The following is a 21,035-nucleotide window of genomic DNA, read 5'->3' on the forward strand; positions in this document are numbered from 1 at the left end:
ATCTACAGGCTGACCGTACACAACGAATTCGCCGCGGTCCAGTTTTCGTTGCAACTTTTAGCGATGAAATTTCTCTTAAAATACTGCAATATCATTCTATCTACGAGGGAGTTACGTTTATTTTATGTAATTTCGCGATAAAACCGCGGAAACCATTGTAGTTTTCTAGTCTTGGACATCTGTGTAAAGGTGCATACAGATCGAACAATCTTACCTTTACTAGTATATTTTTGAGATTTTTCTAGCATATTTGAGTATTTGAGCATATTTGAGTATTTAACGAGTGCGTATTTAATCGTATTTAACACTATTTTGTACTCTATCGGAAGGAGATTAAAAACAAAGTATATCGTGTTTGGTCTTATTTTAATCAGAAAACGCTCACAAATACACTGATAAAAGTTTCCTTAAAAAAAAAGACAAAAACAAAAATATTTCATCTTTGCATTAGTATATGAATGTTTCACTGAAATTCGAGCCCAGATCAGGTTATCGCTTGACGTTGAGCTTTCTTAGTGTGTCAAGGGGTGTCTCCTCTCAGTAGTAGGGATGACTACCCTTCACTTATCCGATCGAAAGTGACTCACTGTTGTCCAAACACTGCTGTATCATGAAAGATATTTCTTTGCTCTGTCACTGTTAACTGATACAGAGTCTCTACAACTGACAGTATGAAACGCGAACTATAGAACCTGACACAGTAGATCTCGTATATAAGGAAATTTATCAAACGTTTGGTTCATCAAATAACTTGGAGGATCTAATTATTTATGAATAATTTCTGATCGGATAGGACAGTTTATTTTTCGAATAGCTATTTAAAAATAGCTTCACTGTAATAACACTCCAGTCTGCTAGTACGTTATCGTCGCCTTTTCAGGGATCTGGCATGCAGTTTCCCTCTGAGTTAATTTAAAAGTTAAATCCGTTTTGTTTCTCTACGCGATCGACGTTTAATCAAATGCTTCGATGTATTGCAGATTGAATCCGACTAATACCGACACTGAATCGATACCCATGACACAAAGGCAGAATGCGCGGAACGGACGTCGTTCCTATCGGGAGGACGGGCAAACAGAGGAGGAATCTCGAACCATGAAACAGGTTAGATTTGAAATAGTTGCAGGCAGTTGATAGAAACTTTTCAACTTTCAACAGATACCTGATCTTCAGTTTCAGTCGTCGCGAACTAACGCGATATCGTCTCTCAAGTTCTTACAGCTCGGTGACGATCGTGCGACAACTCGAGAGACAAGTAGATAAAAGGAGTACGTTAAAATATTGACGATCGTTTTTTTAGGTCCCAAAGATACATAAATCTGTCATTAACCTGAAAGTTATTAAAAAGAACATTGACTGTTCTTGACTTTGACTTGAGCGCATAAAATACGAAAGTTCAACGATATTTTATATATGAAAGTCGATTTTTATTAACGGCGTAAATGATCGTTACCAGTCGCCAGTGTGTTAAACGTTAATTGTGGTTTCGTCAACGTCACTCGGTTAAAAGTGTTTGAACAGAGACGTTGGAAAGTCTCGGGCGTCGTTGAAATCCATAAAAGTCTGATACCGTTCGCCTAAGCAAACCGCCTGGCACCTTCATTTGAATGGTAATTATTGTGCATTTCAAGCAGCACTTTAGGGTAAATAAGATGCAAGGCTTTCGTGCGTGCTAATGGTATTACTATTAGCTTTGTTTCCCTCCGCGAGAAGGCTTTTAGAAAACATTTATTACTTTTCCGATAAAGGAACGAGGCGAGCACGGCGGTTGAAATAAGTAACAAGCTGTATCAACCGATAAAGTTTTACAGTATCAACTGTCGTAAAAAAGCGACGGGAGGAGCTTGAATATAGGGCAAACTTTCATACCCAAACAGAGACAGATCTTCCTCGAAGGCAAACTCCGTTCCGGATTAACGTAGCCAAGAAAATAACATAAGAGACAAAACTGCGAAAGTTTATTCGAAATGTAACATTGGGAGGGGGACTCGTAGCTTAACACATTACCAACGGGAAACGAGTATTCTCGTTTTACGACAAATGTATGTTTTTTTAGTAATTTCTCCAACACAAGAAAAAAATTCTATTATCCATATACTGGGTGTTTGACCATCCCTGAGAAAAATTGTAATGGGAGATTGTAGGGGCCAAAATAAGACGAAAATCAAGAATACCAATTTGTTATTTAAATTCGTTAAAAAGTTATTTAGAGTTGCGCCTGTAGATAGGCAACCTGCGTACAGCTGCGTGCGCGCGACAGTGGTTCTCACTCGGCACGAGGAAGGAATTCTATGTCATTAAAATCATCGTATAGGAAAGTTTTAATGGGTTAACAGTCTGGAATTGTTTTTTGTCGTAGGTGGTGAAAATGCTGGTGGCTGTCGTGGTATTGTTCGCCATCTGTTGGGGTCCGATCCTCGTGAACAACGTGCTCACCGCCTACGGTTTCTTGCCACGCACCAAAACAGGAACAATCAAACACGTTAATACGATCTTTCAGCTGATGGCTTATTTCAACAGGTACGCACGACTACAATCATTTCGAGACGATATCCTGGCGCGACATTGAACGGGAAGCTATTGCATCCATTGGCGTTATTCTTATTCTTATTCCCCTGAACAGGTACTCGGGTTGCGAGGAATCACGTTCTATCGGGACTTCTTATTTTGATAGAACGAAACCTTGCAAACGAATTGCACATTTCTTCATTTTTACTCTCTTTTATTTTCTAACGAAGTTGTTGCAAGAAAACTGACGCTTTCCTCGCCGTGGGTGCAATTTTATAGAGAAAGGGAGAACAGTCGACGCAAATAGCGACAGAATTGTACGTGGGTTGTTTTCCATAGGATCGTCGCAGGTGCAAAGACATTCAATTAATGCTCGACGAAACGTTGCATTTCCTCGTGCCATTCTTGAACACCCCCTTCGAGGCGCTATCGATTCCCGTTTCATTTATTTCCATTCGTGATGTAGTCTGACGACGTTAATAATCGTCGTTGAGGTGCGATTGCTCTCATCGACGTAATGACCCCTTTTTAACTTAATGATACGCCTATGGAAGAATCAATACTATGGACTAATTGCGCTCAATCGAACTAATAATAGTTAACGTTTACGGTATACGCCTCACGGTGCCGCCATTCGTTTCACGTTCTTCGTCGTCGCTAGAAGAAGTCGTTGGAATATATTTATGTTACGTGGAACACTTTGAATCCCCGTTTCCAAATTATCCCCGAACTTTTCAACGAGACATTTTTACCGTGACTGTAGATTCTCGTTTAAAACGGTGTCGAAGTCTGGCGCGATACTAAAGGCGCCCGTCCGGTATATTTTTCGAATTCGTTATACTTCCAGCTGCATAAATCCGATCGTTTACGGATTCATGTCGAAGCACTTCAGGGAGAGCTTCCTGTCCGCGGCATGCGGCGGCTGGTGGATCTGCTGTCCCAGAAGAGGCTACAGAGCGCCGGTGAAGAGGCATCCCAGCCTCAGCCAGACCAGGACCACCAGCGTCAGGTACGCAGCTACCATAAACGCGCACACGTTTCACTATCGCGGTCTCTTTCTGCCTTTCGTACCTATCCTCTTTAAAATAACGAGAACACACAACACAGGCTCAGTCGAAGATATCACTGTTTTGAATTTCAGATTGGTATGGATAAATATGTATGATACCCTGAGGCGGTAGACACTGCACGCAGTCGAATCGTGCAACCCTTAGAGTAATACGTGCGCCCCGTGTTTAATTATGATATTTACAACTCGAAAGACGTTTCTCTGGTCGCCACGTTGGCTCGCGTGGACGCGCAGCGTGAATGGTCTGTAATTTTCTTCACGATCGGGTTTAACGTCTTAAGCGGGGGATTGCAATACCAGTAAACCGGTTTATCGGCAAACGGCGGATATAAGATTTATTCGCCGGTAAATACCGAACGATTTCTCGAAATGTTTTAACCAGACAATTCGTCGTACAATATTTCTCGGAAGCCAAACATAATTTGACGTTCGTTGGATATGTATTTTTTTTTAGAAAGAACCGATGAACCATATATTGTTTACTTTTTTTTTATATTTGTATCTAGAATAAAATTGCACGATTGCATGAAACAAAATATCTCTCGCTAATATCGACTGTTTGTTATTGATAGATCTGTGGAAAATAATAGCGATGAACTACCGGTATGTTGATTGAACGTTCGATCAGATTACACGTGAAAGTTGATTTTGCAATCCCTAGATCGACCAAATTTCGCGTACGACATTCGACATGATCGTTCGTTTTTTTTCATGCTCGCGATTTGTACCTTCTTTCAACATCCGGCTATTTGAAATACATTAACAGTAAACAGTAACCCGATATATATTCTGTGTTTACTGTTACGGGTATCGAAACAGCCCGATACAAGAGGATAAATCTGTCGTCCGTAAATTGTATCGCGACAGTATCAACGCGTGTGCAAACCGTAAAATGATTTTACGCGCGCCGCCGGCATTTACGAGTATGTTTTACGAATTGAGGAAATGAGAACGGGGGTCTTAAACGTATTGGTTTTAAGGAACTTGGTCGTGAAAACGGAACGTCGAGAAATTTGGTTACGCGAGAAACTTTCGATCCGCGGTGTCAAATTGAGAATTATTATGCAGTGGTCGATACGAAAGAGTAGGGGTTACATTTGCATCCTCTGTTCATTCAACAAAAAACAGGTTGGATAACTGTCCCACTCGTCGGACGATTAAAGGGGCAGTCTAATCTAAACACGGAAAAATGACGACAGTTTTTAAATTTTATAAAAGAATATCTGTTTATGATATCAGTTTTTAACTTAATTAAACTACAGACTATAATATTTTAAAGATATAGAAGACTTGTTTTTAGTGCACCGAATTCGAAGAAACAAAAGAAGTTATTAAATTATAGGAGTGTGATTATAGCCGGAACTAGAAGAAATTGCAAATATTAAAAATAGACGAAACGACAGCATTTTGAAGTAATCTGTAGAAATTTGTAGAAATTTTGACGTAGTTTTGAGATATCGCATTTTCCTTAGTTCCGGCGATAAAAGAAATATTTATTTCGTATGTAGACCAAGTTTTCCGTTGAAAAAAAGGATGCAATCGCAACTGTGCAATAACTGATCTCGTAATAATTACACTTACGGACAAAAGTTAAGAAACTAACTTTGTTTTTTGAAAACACACTATCAGGTCTCTTAGGTATTATTTTAATTTTCTTCGAACACAATTTCATTAATTTACTTTTCTATTTTTAGGTTATGGACGGTCACGGATTTGTTTCGATTATGGCTTTCTTCTTTTACATAATTAACTTTTTGTACCGGTATCATGTGACCACGCTATGTCTCTGCCATTTAAGATTTGCATGTAAGTCCTTTTAACCTTTTTATTTGGTTATATACTCCTAAGTTATTTTGTACATTTACGACAATTTTACTCTTTTGTACTTTACTATTTTATTTGTATCATCTGTTAGCAAATACATATATTCCTGAAGAGGTTTTCTTTGTGTTCCCCTGATCCAACTTTTTTCGGACTAACGAAATTTTAAGAACAATCTGAACTATCGCATATGTACAGATTGTTTCTTTTATCTTGCACGTCCTAATATTTTCGTTATTTTTGCTGATTTGTTCCGAGATATTTTTTTTATCAGCAAAAATAACGAGGATATTAAGATGTGCAGAATAAAGGAAATAACCTGCATAGAAATAAAATTGTTAAAATTTTTATCATTTGGTAGAGTACGCGTCTCGATTTAAAAAATTGTTGTCTACGTGCCCTACGTGGTTTCTCATAGTCCTTTTACCAGAAAACATTCCAGCCTTCCCCACGCTGTGGTCAGATCCTTTGGGAGCAAGATCGCATTCTTTAGTAGAACGATGGCGGTCATCCTTCTAAACCCTTACATTTCACAAACAATATCATCTAACAACCAACTATTCGACAAATTTCCAGCCATCGTTCAGCGGTCGGACTTAATAGTGTCAAACTATTTAACATCAAAATATCGTCAAAGTGCATTGACGCTAACGTATGAATTCAGAATTTCTTAATTTTTGTCCGTAAGTGTTTTCCCCGAGTTTTAGTTAATAATATTCTCCCCGCGTTTCAAACGTGACTACAAAAAGAATTTTCTTCTCTAGAGTACTTCAAATTTTTTGATCTAATGCTTTTATAATAGCTTCCTCGCTATAATTTTTATAGTTCTTCTTAGGATTCTTGTTCGTTGATATCGAATATGGAAGGGGGAAGAATGACAACGTTTGGGAGTGTCTGTGACTCTCGACTGATATTCTACGATGTTTACGCATTGCATAACCGTATAACCAGCATTTAACGGCTTATGAAAGACTTCAAAAACAAATAACTCTAAAAGTTTCGAGTTCCTGTCCCCATAAGGGTGGACGATTTATACAGGTTGTTCGGCCACCCCTAGGAAAAATTTTAAGAGATTCTAGAGGCCAAAATAAGACGAAAATCAAGAATATCAATTTCTTGACTGACGCCTCGTTAAAAAGTTATTAACAATTAAATTAAACAATTTCAAATCCTTCTAGAAAAATTATTTTCAGTTGGGGAGGTTAATAACAATCATTTTTGGTCATTACACATACCCCCAAAATCCTAAGCACTTTCGAGAAAAAAATTCCTTATCGAAAATACAATGTCTGACCCTGACATTCCGATTCCCCTGGAATTTCGACGAAAATAAAAAATTTCAAATCGTTCTAAAAAAATTATTTTCGTTTGCGGGGATCAATTACAATAATTTTTGGTGAATAGACATACCCCCGAAATCCTACCCACTTTCTAGAAAAAAATTCGAGAAGATGTGAAATTCTACGACGAAAAAAAAATTTTTCAAATCGTTCTAAAAAAATTATTTTCGTTTGTGGGGATCAATTACAATAATTTTTGGTGAATAGACATACCCCCGAAATCTTGTGCATTTTCGAGAAAAAAATTAATAACTTTTTAACGAAGCCTCAATCAATAAATTGATATTCTTAATTTTCGTCTTATTTTGGCCTCTAGAATCCACCATTAAAATTTTTCACTGGGCTGGCTGAGCACCCTGTAAAAGGAAGACGTCCACTACATGTTCCAAAAGTTTCGATAAAATCGAAGGCTCCAAGTTCACGGTCTTTTCTTATAAAAGATCAAACTTTCATCCAGAGAAGTCTCTTTATAAGAGGGTCGAATGGCGCTAAGGGATTTCCGTAACGTACAAATTCTGATCTTTCTCTTCATCGTGGAACTCGATGAAAACATTCAAGGAGTTTCTACCTTTTCCCATTTTATTTCAGTCTCAAAGGACTGAATTACTCTTTGAATAACAGTGCTGGTCGTTCTATTCCGAGTAATACAACTGCAAGCCTTTGGCTGTAATGTTTTCGCGCTCGTGAACTAGAAAATGGAAAATCGCCTGTTATTTCGAACAGATATCCGAATATTTGTGGTCGCGAAATCCAATAAAGTTCGAGTTAAAATTGGCGTAGATTCGTTTGCTTGAACTCGTCGACGTTTTCGTTGAATAAATTGCAACGCGTTTTTACAATATGCACGCGTCGAAGTGCAACGACTGTCCGTTTCTTTTGCTTCTTTTTTTTTTTTTAATGTTCCTTTTGAATTTTTGTTGCAGCTTGTGTTTGTTTTCAGGTGCACACCCCGGAGATTGGATACCATTTTTGTTCCTAGTTTATTATCGCAAAATTAACCTTTCCTCGTACCATTCGGAACAGCGGGAAACGCGTAGTAACGTTCCATTAATCCATTAGTCATGCTAAATTAAGATCATCGAAGGCTCAGCGTATCCGAATGAAATATTTATAAAATCGATTCCTTCGAGGAAGAAAGAAAATAGAAACTCTTTGTACTCCTCCGTATTAATAAAGGTTGTATAATTTTTATCGACGATTTGAATAGAATGCAATGTACTGAGCTGGTTCACGAAGAGTAATAGCTTATCCGTCGTCTTTGTTCGATCGATTTTGGTCTCGACGTTGGCTCGTTGCGTCGGTGGTCGGTCGAAATTTGAAATTTCGCGAGCATCGAACCGCTTTTCGTTCTACATTCGTCCGTTTCCATCGCGTCTGCTTTCAGATGGACTTGATTCTTTCGTCGTGCCCGGCCCACGTCGAGGCAGCCCGTTCACAGGTAAATAAAATAAAGAATACATAAAAGAGGGAGCGCGAGAACGAGGAAAGCTCGCTGAGAAGACTGTTTTCCGATGCTCGACGAGAGGACACGGCTGTACCCAGGACTTCGAGTCCATTGTCTCCAGGACATCTCCGCGAATTACCGAGAAAAAACTAAAACACGTGCTACACCTAGCACTTTGAGTACCAGGAGGATTTTATTTATTCGAAGTTGGGCTTTGATTCTCGAATAACGAGTAAAAACGTTTGATTCGATCGTAAATCAGCTTCTACCCCTTTGCTCGTCCGAATATTGGTTTAAAAAGTTCATTAATAGATTCTTCATAAACAGATTTATGAATGAAACGTATATAAAAGTTTCTTTTACGTATCGATTTAAAATTTGTATTCGTTATTCGCGAATAAAGTTTGCCTAACTCTGCTCGAGTGGTAATATATTAAGTTGTAATATGCAAACGGAAAGTAATTCTTTCATGGCGGGAAATATCTTCGATAATGAAGTTTCCGCTCGAGCTTATAACCTATTTCCGTCTTTTTAGTAAAAATTTAATCGAGTGCTGTTTAACGGAATTTCTGCTTTCAGGAATCGAAGTTTTGTCCATTGAGGGAAGTTTGCAGAGGACGAAGCAGATGGTAAAATATTTTTATTTTAAACAAAATAAAAATGTTTAAGTAACCACTTGTTATTTCCTTTTTTTTTTAATATAACAGCACAATATGTTACAAAACAATCTAATCACAATATTAATTAGAAACAAAGTAATTTTGGTCGTTCGAAATAACCCACATTATCAGTTAAGTCCGTAAAAATCAAACAAATAAACGTAATATATTATTATATTGTTTCTGTTTGAATAAGATGTACATAATTCAAAATTTCAAGGGTTCTGAGAAGTTTATACGTGAATATATTGATTTATTTTTGTTTTGTTTAATAATATCTTGAATAAACCAAAATTGATTACTAAACGTCAATCTTAGATACATAGACGACAACCAAAAATTTATTTGGAAATATTGTGAGAATTGTTTTTAAGATTTGAATCAACTCAACAAGCTCCCCTCCTCCTAAGACTTTCTGAAATATTTACAAATTGTATTTTATGAATGCAGTAACTCCCAATCAGAAAGTACAGTTTTACATTTTATTATTATTGCCAATAGATTAACTGGAGCTTCTCAGAGAAAATGAGTCCCAACACGACCTCGATCGAACGATTTTTAATCACACACGAGTGCAAGTTTGAATTGGTCTTGCAACACTTGTAACAATACTTTTGGAACTTTTATTCTTCATTGAATTACAACTGGAATTAAATATTCAGGCAGTTGTAAGTAAAGGAAATAATTGTTGCAAAACTTTTTTAACATCTCGATAAAGAAGAAATTCATGCATGGTGGAGATTCTGGAACTTTTTTTTTACGATGTACTTGGTGGCTCAGCAACTTTTTTACGATACCCTTGGTAACTCAGCAGTTTTTCCAGAGGACCCCTACTTTGTACGAAATGCCCAACAGTTCTGTTTATTACGTAGCCTAAATGACTTGATACTAAACCCTAGAGAGTAGTTTGATGGAGCATGACAAACTACTGTCGATAAATATTGCTTTATATCAGTAAATGACATCTGATGCACAAGCATAACTTTGAAATAACTCACTGTGCATATATCAATATCAGTTTTATGATCAGGATGGTCATAGATTTTCGATTTCTAATGTTGACTTTTACTTTACAGAATTTTTTATTTCATTTAGCTTGACAATTTACAACATGGACTGAAATTAATATATAGAAATAAAAAGTATACAGGGTGTTCGGCCCCATTATAATGGGGGATTCTAGAGACCAAAATAAGACGAAAATAAAGAGTACCAATTTGTTGATGGAGGCTTCGTTAAAAAGTTATTAACGTTTAAAGTTCCGCGCGTACTGAATTTTTTTCTCGAAAATGCGCAAGATTTAGAAGGTATATCTATTCATCAAAAATGATTGTAATTGACCCCCACAACCGAAAATAATTTTTCCAAAACGATTTGAAATTTTTTTTTTCGTCGAAAAATTTCACATCTTCTCGAATTTTTTTCTCGAAACTGGTTAAGATTTTCAGGGTATGTTTATTAACCAGAAATGGTTGTACTTGACCCCAGAATCTAGAAATAATTTTTTTAGAACGATTTGAAATTTTTTTTTTTCGTCTAAAAATTTCAGTATCTACTCGAATTTTTTCCTCGAAAATGGGCAGGATTTCGGGGGTATGTCTATTCACCAAAAATGGTTGTACTTGACCCCAGAATCTAGAAATAATTTTTTCAGAACGATTTGAAATTTTTTTTTTCGCCGAAAAATTTAGGCACCTACCCCCAGTCGATTTTTCTTAAAAATTCCTTTTTCATTTTTAGTAATTTTGTTTGATGCTCTACAGAAAAGTTATCTAATACTTTTTTGTAGGTACTCATGAGCTCTACTTCAGAAAAAAGTTTCATTGAAATATATTCACTATTGTAGGAGTTATGGCTGTTTGAAAATTGGACCATTTTTATGGTGTTTTTCTCATTTTGCAGGGTCAAGGGACCAATTTTTCCAATATTTTTGCGATGTGTACATATTCTCCATCAGAATACGCGTAGTTTGCTTTTTTAAACATTAAAATCGTCCAATCCGTTCAGGAGTTATGACGTTTTAAAGGTTCACATGAAAATTCGGGCAGACATTTCTGGCCAGATATTACATTTTCGGTAAGGAATTTTTTTCTCGAAAGTGCGTAGGATTTCGGGGGTATGTCTAATGACCAAAAATGATTGTAATTGACCCCCGCAACCAACAATAATTATTTCAGAATGATTTGAAATTTTTTAATTTTATTTTTTAATAACTTTTCAACGAAGTCTCAATCAAGAAATTGATATTCTTGATTTTCGTCTTATTTTGGCCTCTAGAATCCCCCATTAAAATTTATTCCAGTGCCCGAACACCCTGTATAGTTATTTACGTTTAGAGATCGTACTTTTTCTATAAAAATTGTGATAGTAGGCCAACAATTATGAACTCGTGATTTACAAATTATAAGGAGAATCTAATTCAAATGTTAAAATATGAAAATCCTTTAAGAAATGAAATACTCGCAAGAGTCAATATTTTCTACTAAATAAAATACATAAACTCGCATAATTGAACATAATCCAGACGAAGTCGTGTTGGGATTCATTTCCATCTTGCAGATGGCGGCGATCCATTGGCAATACTCGCACGAAAATATGAAAAGCACAAAAATTTGTTCAGCGGTGAACGTATAATTGAGAGTAAACAATTGAGCCGGAATTCTCGACAAACAGTACGTGATTTGACCTCGACTGGATGTAAAAATCTTTATACCTGTAATGGCTACCTTCCCCGGGCACGTGAAAACGAACAGTCCCGATTTGGTTTTTCATAAACGGGAGATACTGTAGTACGGAGACACTTGTATTATTTTTACCAGTAAGTATTAACTATGCGCGGGTACCCGACAACTCTGGACCAAAGCGGACCATCCATCCGGTAACTCGACGGAAGCGATTTAGAATCGACGAGGATTGAACGTCTCGCGGGTGAAAAAAAATGCAACGAACGCGGTTGCAACGTTTGACGAACGGCTGTACATCGATCTGGAAGTGGAACAACATTTTAAATTACTCATGGGACAATGCAGGTCGTTCGTTGGTTTTTAACGAGTAAACTTTCGGAACGGTGCGTGTACAAAGTGGCCCAATTTAAACCGAATGTGTCTGTTGCGCGTGGATGTCAGGGAAAACTATTTAGAATAAAGTTACACACAATGTCAAGACAAAAATTGTTTCCAAATTGAAAAATTCACTTATCCGAACCACTCGAAGTATTTAAAAAATAATATTATAAAATATCGCAAAGGATACAAACATTATGAGCGAAACATCGTTTTAGAAATAATTTAACTTGATCCTAAATAGTTCTCGTGATACGTTCGGGTACCCATTCCTATTTTCAATTGTCCTTGACACATTTCTAACGCTATATTTATTAAAAACGGAGTACGACTGTTGGAGACTGCAGGATGGACTACCAAGAACTGTTTCTCGCGGCGATCGAAACGAATTCGCCCACAGACCATGCGTCCATTTTTCATTGCGACATTATTCTCTCCGCGCTTACTCGATGTAATAAAACACTATAACGTAGCGTACTCGCTTATTTATTTGTACGCGTAAGGGCATAGAAATTAATTCGCGAGGAGCGTTGACGTGCTTGAAATCCTATCGATCACACGTAGGATAGAGAAATTCTGGTAAAGTTCTACGAAATCAAAAATACAGGGAGAAACGAAAAAGATTTTTCTCTTCATATCATTCGAAGCAATCGCTATGCTTCAGGGACGCCTAGTCGCGTCCTTAAGTCTATAATCGTCTATTCGAATTAAGTATATAATATTTGTGTAACAGGAATCTTCGTTGATTATCGAAATAAAATGGGGAAACGAATCGCTAACCGATAAAAGAAAAGAAATACGTAAGACGTTTACGTATCTCGTTAATCGTGTTTGAACTAATCAACTTATTCGATTAAACTAGAACGCCCCAAGACATTTGTACAAATAGCTTTCATCGTGAAAATAGGATTGGGACTAGTTGTCGAATAATTTAACGCTTCCGTAAACAGTATGTATTTAAATAATATTTAAACGAACCTTTGTATTTATTAATTTCTAGCATCGATGTATTATTTCTTTAATTTTACTGAAATCTTTTATACGTTTCAAATATGTTATTAGAAACTTTATTCGAAGAATCAAAAATATCGTTTTTATTCTGTATAAAACGAATCAAAATAAATTTGTGCAACTTTTTTTTTTACATTTCTTATCGTTCTAAAGTTATTCCGTGAAAGGGGGTAAGTTTAGTTTCTTCGAGCGGTGGTATCTCACCCTCTTAAAATATTTCTCAGCGGCAAGAAAATTGGTTTTTTTTATTAGTGTTAAATAATTCCAAGCTCAGACCAGGCACCAAGAGTTTTGGAATTTCCGGGTTCGATAATCTCTATCGTGAGGCAGCCTTACCCTACTGCTATCACATTTGGTATTAAATTATGGATAGTGCAGTGGATAGATCGTGACAAGCTATCAAACGCGATATTATACGCTATCGTACAGTATCGTAAGATATGCTACCGTTACGAGCTGCTTGTATTTGTGCACGTCTATGTACAACTGTGTTCGTACGTGTTTACGTACATGCAGATTATTGATCATCTTGAAAGTATCGTTGATTTTAGTTACGACATCGGCTCATTCGTACACGCGACTCGATGATCGATCAATACAAAGACGTAATATTGAAACGTATCACCAATATCCACGTTACATATTCTTTTGCCAAGAATTCTAATACGATGCTAAACTAATGGGAAAACGATACGTTATACATAACACGACGTATTTTCATTTTTGCTGTTCTATACTCAGACGTTACTCTATTCAAATATAAATAGTTCTTTATTTGTAGCATTCGAGTGTCGATGAAATATTCAAATAGTCCCAACCCTTTTTCAAGTATCGTCACTATAAAGGCGTACGCAGAAATTTCTTGGCCCTGAACTAATTTTTTAAGGACCTCGAGCGTAGATGTATTTTTTAAATTTATTGTGCTTGTACTTGTTAGACAAGACAAACGAAACACGTTCGGTCGATCAGTGTCAAAATATAAAGCGTGTCATAAATATACCAACTCTCTTAATGTTTAATTTTTTCGAATTCCAAGGCTATTAAAATTTGATTTTGTATTCCCACCATTGAAATTTATAACATTTCCTTTCATAAAGATGACCTAAAATAATTGTTATGGTCCGTGTGTTTCTGTACACAGATCAAGTTTCTTTCGTCGTGAAAAGTTTTTAGTTTCGACACTGATTTCATCTTGCGTTTCGAAACAGTTGCTTTTGTTTTTTTATACCATTTACAAACTTTGTCGAGACTAAAGCCGCCGCAGGCAATTTACGCTCGTCTCGTAGCGACTGCTACTTCGAACGTCCTGCACGTTCCATCATTCATTGCAACAGTATTACTCGAGCAAAGTTTCTTTTTAAATGTAAGCATACATTCTTTCTTCTTTCTTAGTTTTTGAAAAATGCAGCAAACTTATCGCTTCCTCCTATTTTCCGGTAGACCTGATTACTTTTTAAAGTTGACATTGTTGATACACTGACACGGAGCAGTCAAACTTTAGAGATTTGGTATATTTTAGATACGTCGATCTCCATTCCTCGAATTCTTGGACAGAGGAATCGATCGAACATTTGTAAAATATTCGTCTCCAACGTGATGGCTCAATTACTTGTCTAATTAAAGAAACAAATGACGGGCAAGCTTCCGTTCGCGTTAATTATAAATTCGTGGTATATCTGTATATAATTTGTGTGTGATTACGAAAACTGTGTGTCTGCGTGTATGCGTGCGTGCACAATACCTATACGGAGATACTGGTTTATCTGCGTGGAGAAATATTGTCAGACTAGTCGTTTCGTTTTCACAGCTGTAACGAATTAATATTGTTCCGTATTCTTTTGTTTGGCATCGCGTCGCTCGTATCCGCGACGATGTGATATGATTCTCAACTGTGTATTTATTTTTACAATGGCAGTGTATCAATTTTTTACGCGAACGTTGCGTGTAAATAGTAAAATAAATCGAGAAAAAATTTTAATTGCGTAATAAGTAATTTGACGCTTGACGAATTTTACTACTTTCGAAGTGTGGCGTTGCTTCCTATGCTCGCCACCAGAGGGGTCGCGCTCTCACAAGCGCTCAAACGACCCCCAATATTCCAATCCTTTGAGACCCAGTCGAAACGAGCCCCCTCTTGTCCTTTTTTCTGCCCTCTTACGATTCTCACGAGTCCCCACAGAAGAAAAAAGTAGCGAAAATATAATTATCCGGCGAATAAATCTTATCAAGATTAGAATGGAAATTGGAATCAAACCGCAATTCTCTATTTCAACGAACATATTATTACAAAGTCCTGCACGAACACCGAGCTCCCCAAAGTTAATTCCAACACCAGCACGTAACAGTAGTTCAATTTCTCAGAATCATCCCTTTTCGACGGTTCCTTTCTCTTCTTTTTCCCTTTCGTAGTCGTTTCTGCGACTTTTTCTTTCGTGGAATCACCGTCCATGCTCGGTCGATGGAAATGTATACCGAATTCCATCTGTAAATACGGGAGTCTATTCTTATTAAAAACTATTTTTTCAATATTGATTTGTTCTCGTAGGGTTTATCAAGATATCAGATGACATTTCGTATCTTTGAATTCGATATTTTTACAGGAAATAAGAACATGCATTAATCCCAAAATTGTATTACGTAAACAAATGGATCTGCATCGTTTGGGTACAGCTAAAGTTACTTTTGGGGTCAAGTAGATCTCATCGGAGCTATAACGTTCCAAATTTTAGTTAAAGCATCGAAAGATTAACAGCCACAGTGGGATCTGTTTCAGGTACCCACATGCTCGATTGATCTTGTTATATTCACGCAAGCATACTAAATTCATAGCAGCTTCAATGATACTATTCCTATCTTTGAAACAGTTTTACTGACCATTTCTGTGTTAATTTTAATGATAGACGTGTTTTACGAACGTTTTGTCAGATTTATAAACTACTATTAGATAATAGAGCAGAGTTTAGCAAATTTCATTCACCACTAACAAATAGAAACTTCAAAATCATTCGTGAACTAACGTTTCATTCACGTATCATTTGTCTAACATACACATTTATGATTTTAACATAAAGATAGAAATAAAAAGAGACATTTGTCACGATTGACGTCTAAATAATTCATTTTCTAAACTCTCTGAACTTTCCTTGAGCAGCGCAATTAGCTAGAAAGTCACGATCCTCGCATCGAACAGCTGGAACGTGTCATAAAACTGGAACTATCGACCCACGCGATCAGCTTTTGATGACTTCGGGCAACCAAATTCATTTGCAAGGCGTATGCAAAGAGAAAAAGCAGACGGAAGTCTGAGTCAATACGAAAACACAAGAATCTTTAGTACGAAAACGTCGAATCTGAAATTGAGCTACTTTACGAAGATTTTAGTACGAACAATTTATTTAAACAGCGCAAAAATAATAAATGGCGTCGAAAATATTTTTTTCCGTTGCTAAATCAGTCGAGGATCGCAGCCTTTCGTGTAAGCATTTTTAACGATGCATACACAACTGTTTAATCAATCAATCATGGCAGTCACGAAAAAAGAAAACCATAAAAACCGTAAAAACCAGTGGAAAAAATTTGCCAAACTCTGCTGTGTATTGATTAATGCAATCAAATTTTTTGTGCGCAACATAAGAAATTAAAGCTTGTATCATTTTTGCAATTGACTCTACAGTGAGTTCAAAAAATTCCATAGTAAAAACTTTCGTAGTTTATGAAAGTGTTCTAGTTGACATTAATAAATTTGTTTATTAAATCTTAATTCCTTTCGAGTTCCCATACTTTTTTAGTATAGTATTCATTGACAACACGATTTCTTGTCTGCCTCGATTGCTTCTGTTTCTATCGCTTCGACGCAATATGATACATTTTTATAGAAAAAAAAAATGCAATATACTCCAATGCAATATAAAAGCTTTTATAAAAGACCTTCTACCGATATAGCGATACCAGTAGAGTTTCGCTTTGTCTTTGTCACATAAATCAAACTTTTTGATTTAATATCAAAACCACTTCAGTTTAAATTAAAGTGACATTCAAATTATAATTTGCAATATTATTACAAAACGTTACTCGAACATCGTTACTACGTACTTACAGTTGCCTTGGTTCAACAAAATATAAAATATATTATATTTGCGATATATAATAAATTTACAAATGCTTGCAATGTTCCATAGTCAGAGATTTCATTTTCACGCGGAGGAAATATATCGTTTAAGGTGATTTTCCCCCGAAACGAAAATACCTTTTTTTTTTCCGGCACCGATAGCTGCATATTCTCGTCGAGATTCGAAAATGAAAAACATCGATCCGCCGATCGTTCCAATTCCCCGCCAAATATCGCTTGTTCCTCGTTTCGTCCCAGAACGTTCCTGAGTTCCGGCATTCTCGGTGTATTCCTTCTTTTTTCGTCGTTGATCTTCCCCCTCGTTTTCCTTTTGCCCGGTCCCTCCGGAGATTTCTCTGGCGCGCTTATTTGCGGAATATTGCCTCGGAACGCGTCGATTACGCGAAGTCGAAAAGTCAACGGGCAGATTCCAGTGTTTTGTACCTGGAAAATGTCCCCGTCGAGGAAGCTGTGAAACGGTGAACGTGCAACGAGATTGGCAAATCGCTCGAGCGACGCGTCGCCGACTCGCGAGGAGTTTAAAATGAAATTTAATCGAGACGCAGTCTCGAGACGACTCTAGGTTGTCGCTAATGAAACGTTTTCAGAGTGAAAAAACCAGCAAACCGGGGTGAAATGGATTCCCGTGAACTCGAGCAGAACGAAATTTATTCCACCCTTCCGATTTTTTCCCGCGTAGAATCATCTTCTTCTAGATTTCAGCAGCAATACTTGGACACCCCATATGATTGCGTGGTACGTTCCACTGACCCCGTTAGAACGTTTCACGTGGAAAATTTATTCACCGATTTCGCTAGATTTTTCATCGGAGAGGCGAGACCCGAGCTCATCAAAATCCCTGTTCCCTTGGTAACCCGTGGAAAATTCGCAGTTGCAATTTGCAATTACAATAGCGGCTATTGTCGAATGGTAATTGGAAGCGATTTGATTTTCCCGATGGCTGCACCTCTGACGTTGCTGTTTTTACCTTGTAACACCTTTCCTGGTAATCTTTATAAGAGTACGCTCGTTTCCAAGTAGATAACACGCGCCACGTAACCGCGACCGGAAATTGTTCTCGGCTGAAAGTGGCTCTTACTTTGAGGCTGTAAAACGGCCGGAAGTTGATGTCGCTTAAACAGATCGGATCGGGAATGCGCTGGAGTTAAACGTTGGAAAACGACGATGATAACCAACCCAGACAGCAGGAAATGCACCGGTCTTGATTTCAAGGATGAACGCCCCAGAACGATTAAGGTCGACCCTACTCGATTACTATGATTCCTTAAGGTAAATAAGCCGTTATCACGCGACACGGCTGAGGAATCTGATTAATTAATTGTGATTAAGGGATGATCCTGGCTTCTCATCTTCCTTAAGGGGATATTCTAGTCTACAGTTTCATTCTTTTGATCTTTTCTACAAAAAAGGTACAAGGTTCTTAATTTCGACATTTTTCGTACATATTTATTCATGATTTACGAACGTCCACGATACTCGTGAGAATAAATTTTGAAAATGTTATTTTTGAGCATCGACGACTGGATAAAGGAATAAATAAATCCTTGACGCAAGCATCCTCATGAGTGGACACTGATAGCTCAGAGATGCCAGAAAGCCACCGAAGGTGCTCTCTCACACTATGTCAGATCACGCGTACGTGAGCTCATAGAGTTTCGGAAAGTCGCCAAAAGCAAACTGACGCATGCCCTTTTTCTCGATTCACCAAAGATGCCCAAAGTAAGTTCGGACCGTCTCGTAGGAGTCGAGAGAGAAAGGCTCACACTTCCCTTCTCGCTCTTGAACAACTAATAACCGATCCTCCTGTCAAAAGGTCTCCACTGGCCTCTGCTGACCGCTGCTGACCACTCCTGGAATTTCTGACAACGTATAACGATTACGACTGGCTACTATTAGTCTCTCCCAGCCTCTGCTGACCGCTGCTGACCACTCCTGGAATTTCTGACAACGTATAACGATTACTACTGACGTCTGCCTGCCTCCGCTGGACTCTGCTGACCGCTGCTGACCACTCCTGTTACTTCTGACAACGTATAACGATTACGACTGGCTACTGTTAGCCTCTCCCAGCCTCTGCTGGCCTCTGCTGACCACCGCTTATATTTCTGACAACGTATAACGATTACTACTGACTTCTGCCTGCCTCCGCTGGACTCTGCTGACCGCTACTGACCAGTCCTGATACTTCTGACAACGTATAACGATTACTACTTGTTACTGCTTGCCCCTGCTGGACTCTACTTACCTCTGTATGCCTCTGCTGACCTCTGCCAGCATCTCCCGACGTCAGCTGACCATCGCTGATCACTGCTGACCGTTGCTGACAAATTGTGACACGATTTAATATAATATAATATGTTTATATGTATTAAAGTGTTGTATAATGTAAATCTATGACAATAAATGATATAATTTCAAAGAATTCTATGTGTTCTCATCATTTTTACCCTTCTTTTCCTATCGAAATCATTCCCTTAGTTATAAGACACTCCGAATCTTTTAAAATTTCCCGCCGCCAGGAAATTCTGCGAATTCCTGGAAATGACGTCATTTCTAAGAATTTCTGAAAATTCTCGGATCCCTGAAACTTACCGGCATCCCTGAAACTTCTCGGAATCCCTGAAATTTCCAAGAAGTTTCAGGCAGCGGCTAAAACTCCGGCCTGAATTTTTCGGCGAAAAATTTAAAAAGCTATTATGTAATATTATATAATATTACGTAACATTACGTAATAGCTCTTCAAAATTTCGCGCGGACGGAATTTTTCGGCAAAATTACGTAATATTACGTAACATTATGTAATATTACGTAATATTACGTAATAGCTCTTCGAAATTTCTCGCGGCCGGAATTTTTCGGCAAAATTACGTAATATTACGTAACATTATGTAATATTACGTAATATTACGTAATAGCTCTTCGAAATTTCTCGCGGCCGAAATTTTTCGGCAAAAATTACGTAATATTACGTAATATTACGTAATATTACGTAATATTACGTAATTTCAGGAATTCTTGGAAATGACGTCATTTCCAGGAATTCGCAGAAATTCCTGGCGGCGGGAAATTTGAAATCTTTCCGGGGAATTTAGAAAATTTTAAAAGATTCGGAGTGTCTTATAACTAAGGGAATGATTTCGATAGGAAAAGAAGGGTAAAAATGATGGGAACACATAGAATTCTTTGAAATTATATCATTTATTGCCATAGATTTACATTATACAACACTTTAATACATATAAACATATTATATTATATTAAATCGTGTCACAATTTGTCAGCAACGGTCAGCAGTGGTCAGCGATGGTCAGTAGCGGTCAGCAGAGGCCAGCTAAGGCCCGGGGACGCTAGCAGAGGTTAACAGAGGAAGGCAGGAGTCGTAGTAATCGTTGTACGTTGCCAGAAATATAAGCGGTGGTCAGCAGAGGCCAGCAGTGGCAAGCAGAGATCACCAGGGGCGAATAGTAGCAAGTAGTAAGCGTTATATGTTGTCAGAAGCATCAGAGGTGGTCAGCAGCGGTCAGCAGAGACGTGCAGAGGCATGCAGTGGCAAGCAGAGATCAGCAGGGGCGAACAGTAGCATGTAGTAATTGTTATACGATGTCAGAAGCATCAGGGGTGGTCAGCAGTGTTCAGCAGAGGCCAGCAAAGGCATGCACAGGCAAGTAGAAACCTGCAAAGGCCAGCAGAGACTTGTAGGGGCATGCAGTAGTAAGTATTAATCGTTATACATTATCAGAAATACCTGCAGTGGTCAGTAGCGTTCGGCAGAGTCCAGGAAAGTTCAGCAGAGACAAGCACACGCTGACAGAGATCAGCAAAGTCCAACAGAGATTAGCAGAAGTCAGTAGTAATCGTTATAGGTTGTCAGAAATATAAGCGATGGTCAGCAGAGTCCAGCAGAGGCAAGCAGTAATCAGGAGCAGTCAGTAACAGTCGCTGTATGGTGTCAAAAGTTGTCGGGAGTTCTGTACTTTTGTCAGCACTGGTCA

At 37.8% G+C, this 21,035-nt stretch overlaps 2 protein-coding genes across 11 annotated transcripts in view; one reads left to right on the forward strand and one right to left on the reverse strand.

The window, feature by feature from the left end:
- LOC143343512 (pyroglutamylated RF-amide peptide receptor) overlaps nt 1-14,878 on the forward strand; it is a 58,354-nt gene extending 43,476 nt beyond the window's left edge. For 2 of the 10 annotated variants that reach the window (XM_076768481.1, XM_076768480.1), the window contains 4 exons: nt 981-1,104; nt 2,360-2,520; nt 3,356-3,517; nt 7,662-8,746. In XM_076768481.1, the coding sequence (XP_076624596.1) occupies nt 981-1,104; nt 2,360-2,520; nt 3,356-3,517; nt 7,662-7,797 (583 nt within the window). In that variant the 3' untranslated portion in view covers nt 7,798-8,746. The other 8 variants (XR_013079982.1, XR_013079983.1, XM_076768486.1 and 5 more) reach the window with 8 other exon arrangements.
- Nucleotides 14,879-15,177: 299 nt separating this feature from the next.
- On the reverse strand, nt 15,178-19,320 carry LOC143343524 (uncharacterized). The gene is made up of 3 exons (XM_076768502.1): nt 19,289-19,320; nt 17,161-17,491; nt 15,178-15,396 (listed from the first exon to the last, which is right to left on the reverse strand). The coding sequence occupies exons 1-3, from the start codon at nt 19,318-19,320 to the stop codon at nt 15,178-15,180; spliced, it is 582 nt and encodes a 193-aa protein (XP_076624617.1).
- Between the last annotated feature and the right edge of the window lie 1,715 nt (nt 19,321-21,035).

The sequence above is a fragment of the Colletes latitarsis genome, chromosome 7, assembly GCF_051014445.1.
Source record: "Colletes latitarsis isolate SP2378_abdomen chromosome 7, iyColLati1, whole genome shotgun sequence".
Taxonomy (NCBI): Eukaryota; Metazoa; Arthropoda; class Insecta; order Hymenoptera; family Colletidae; genus Colletes; species Colletes latitarsis.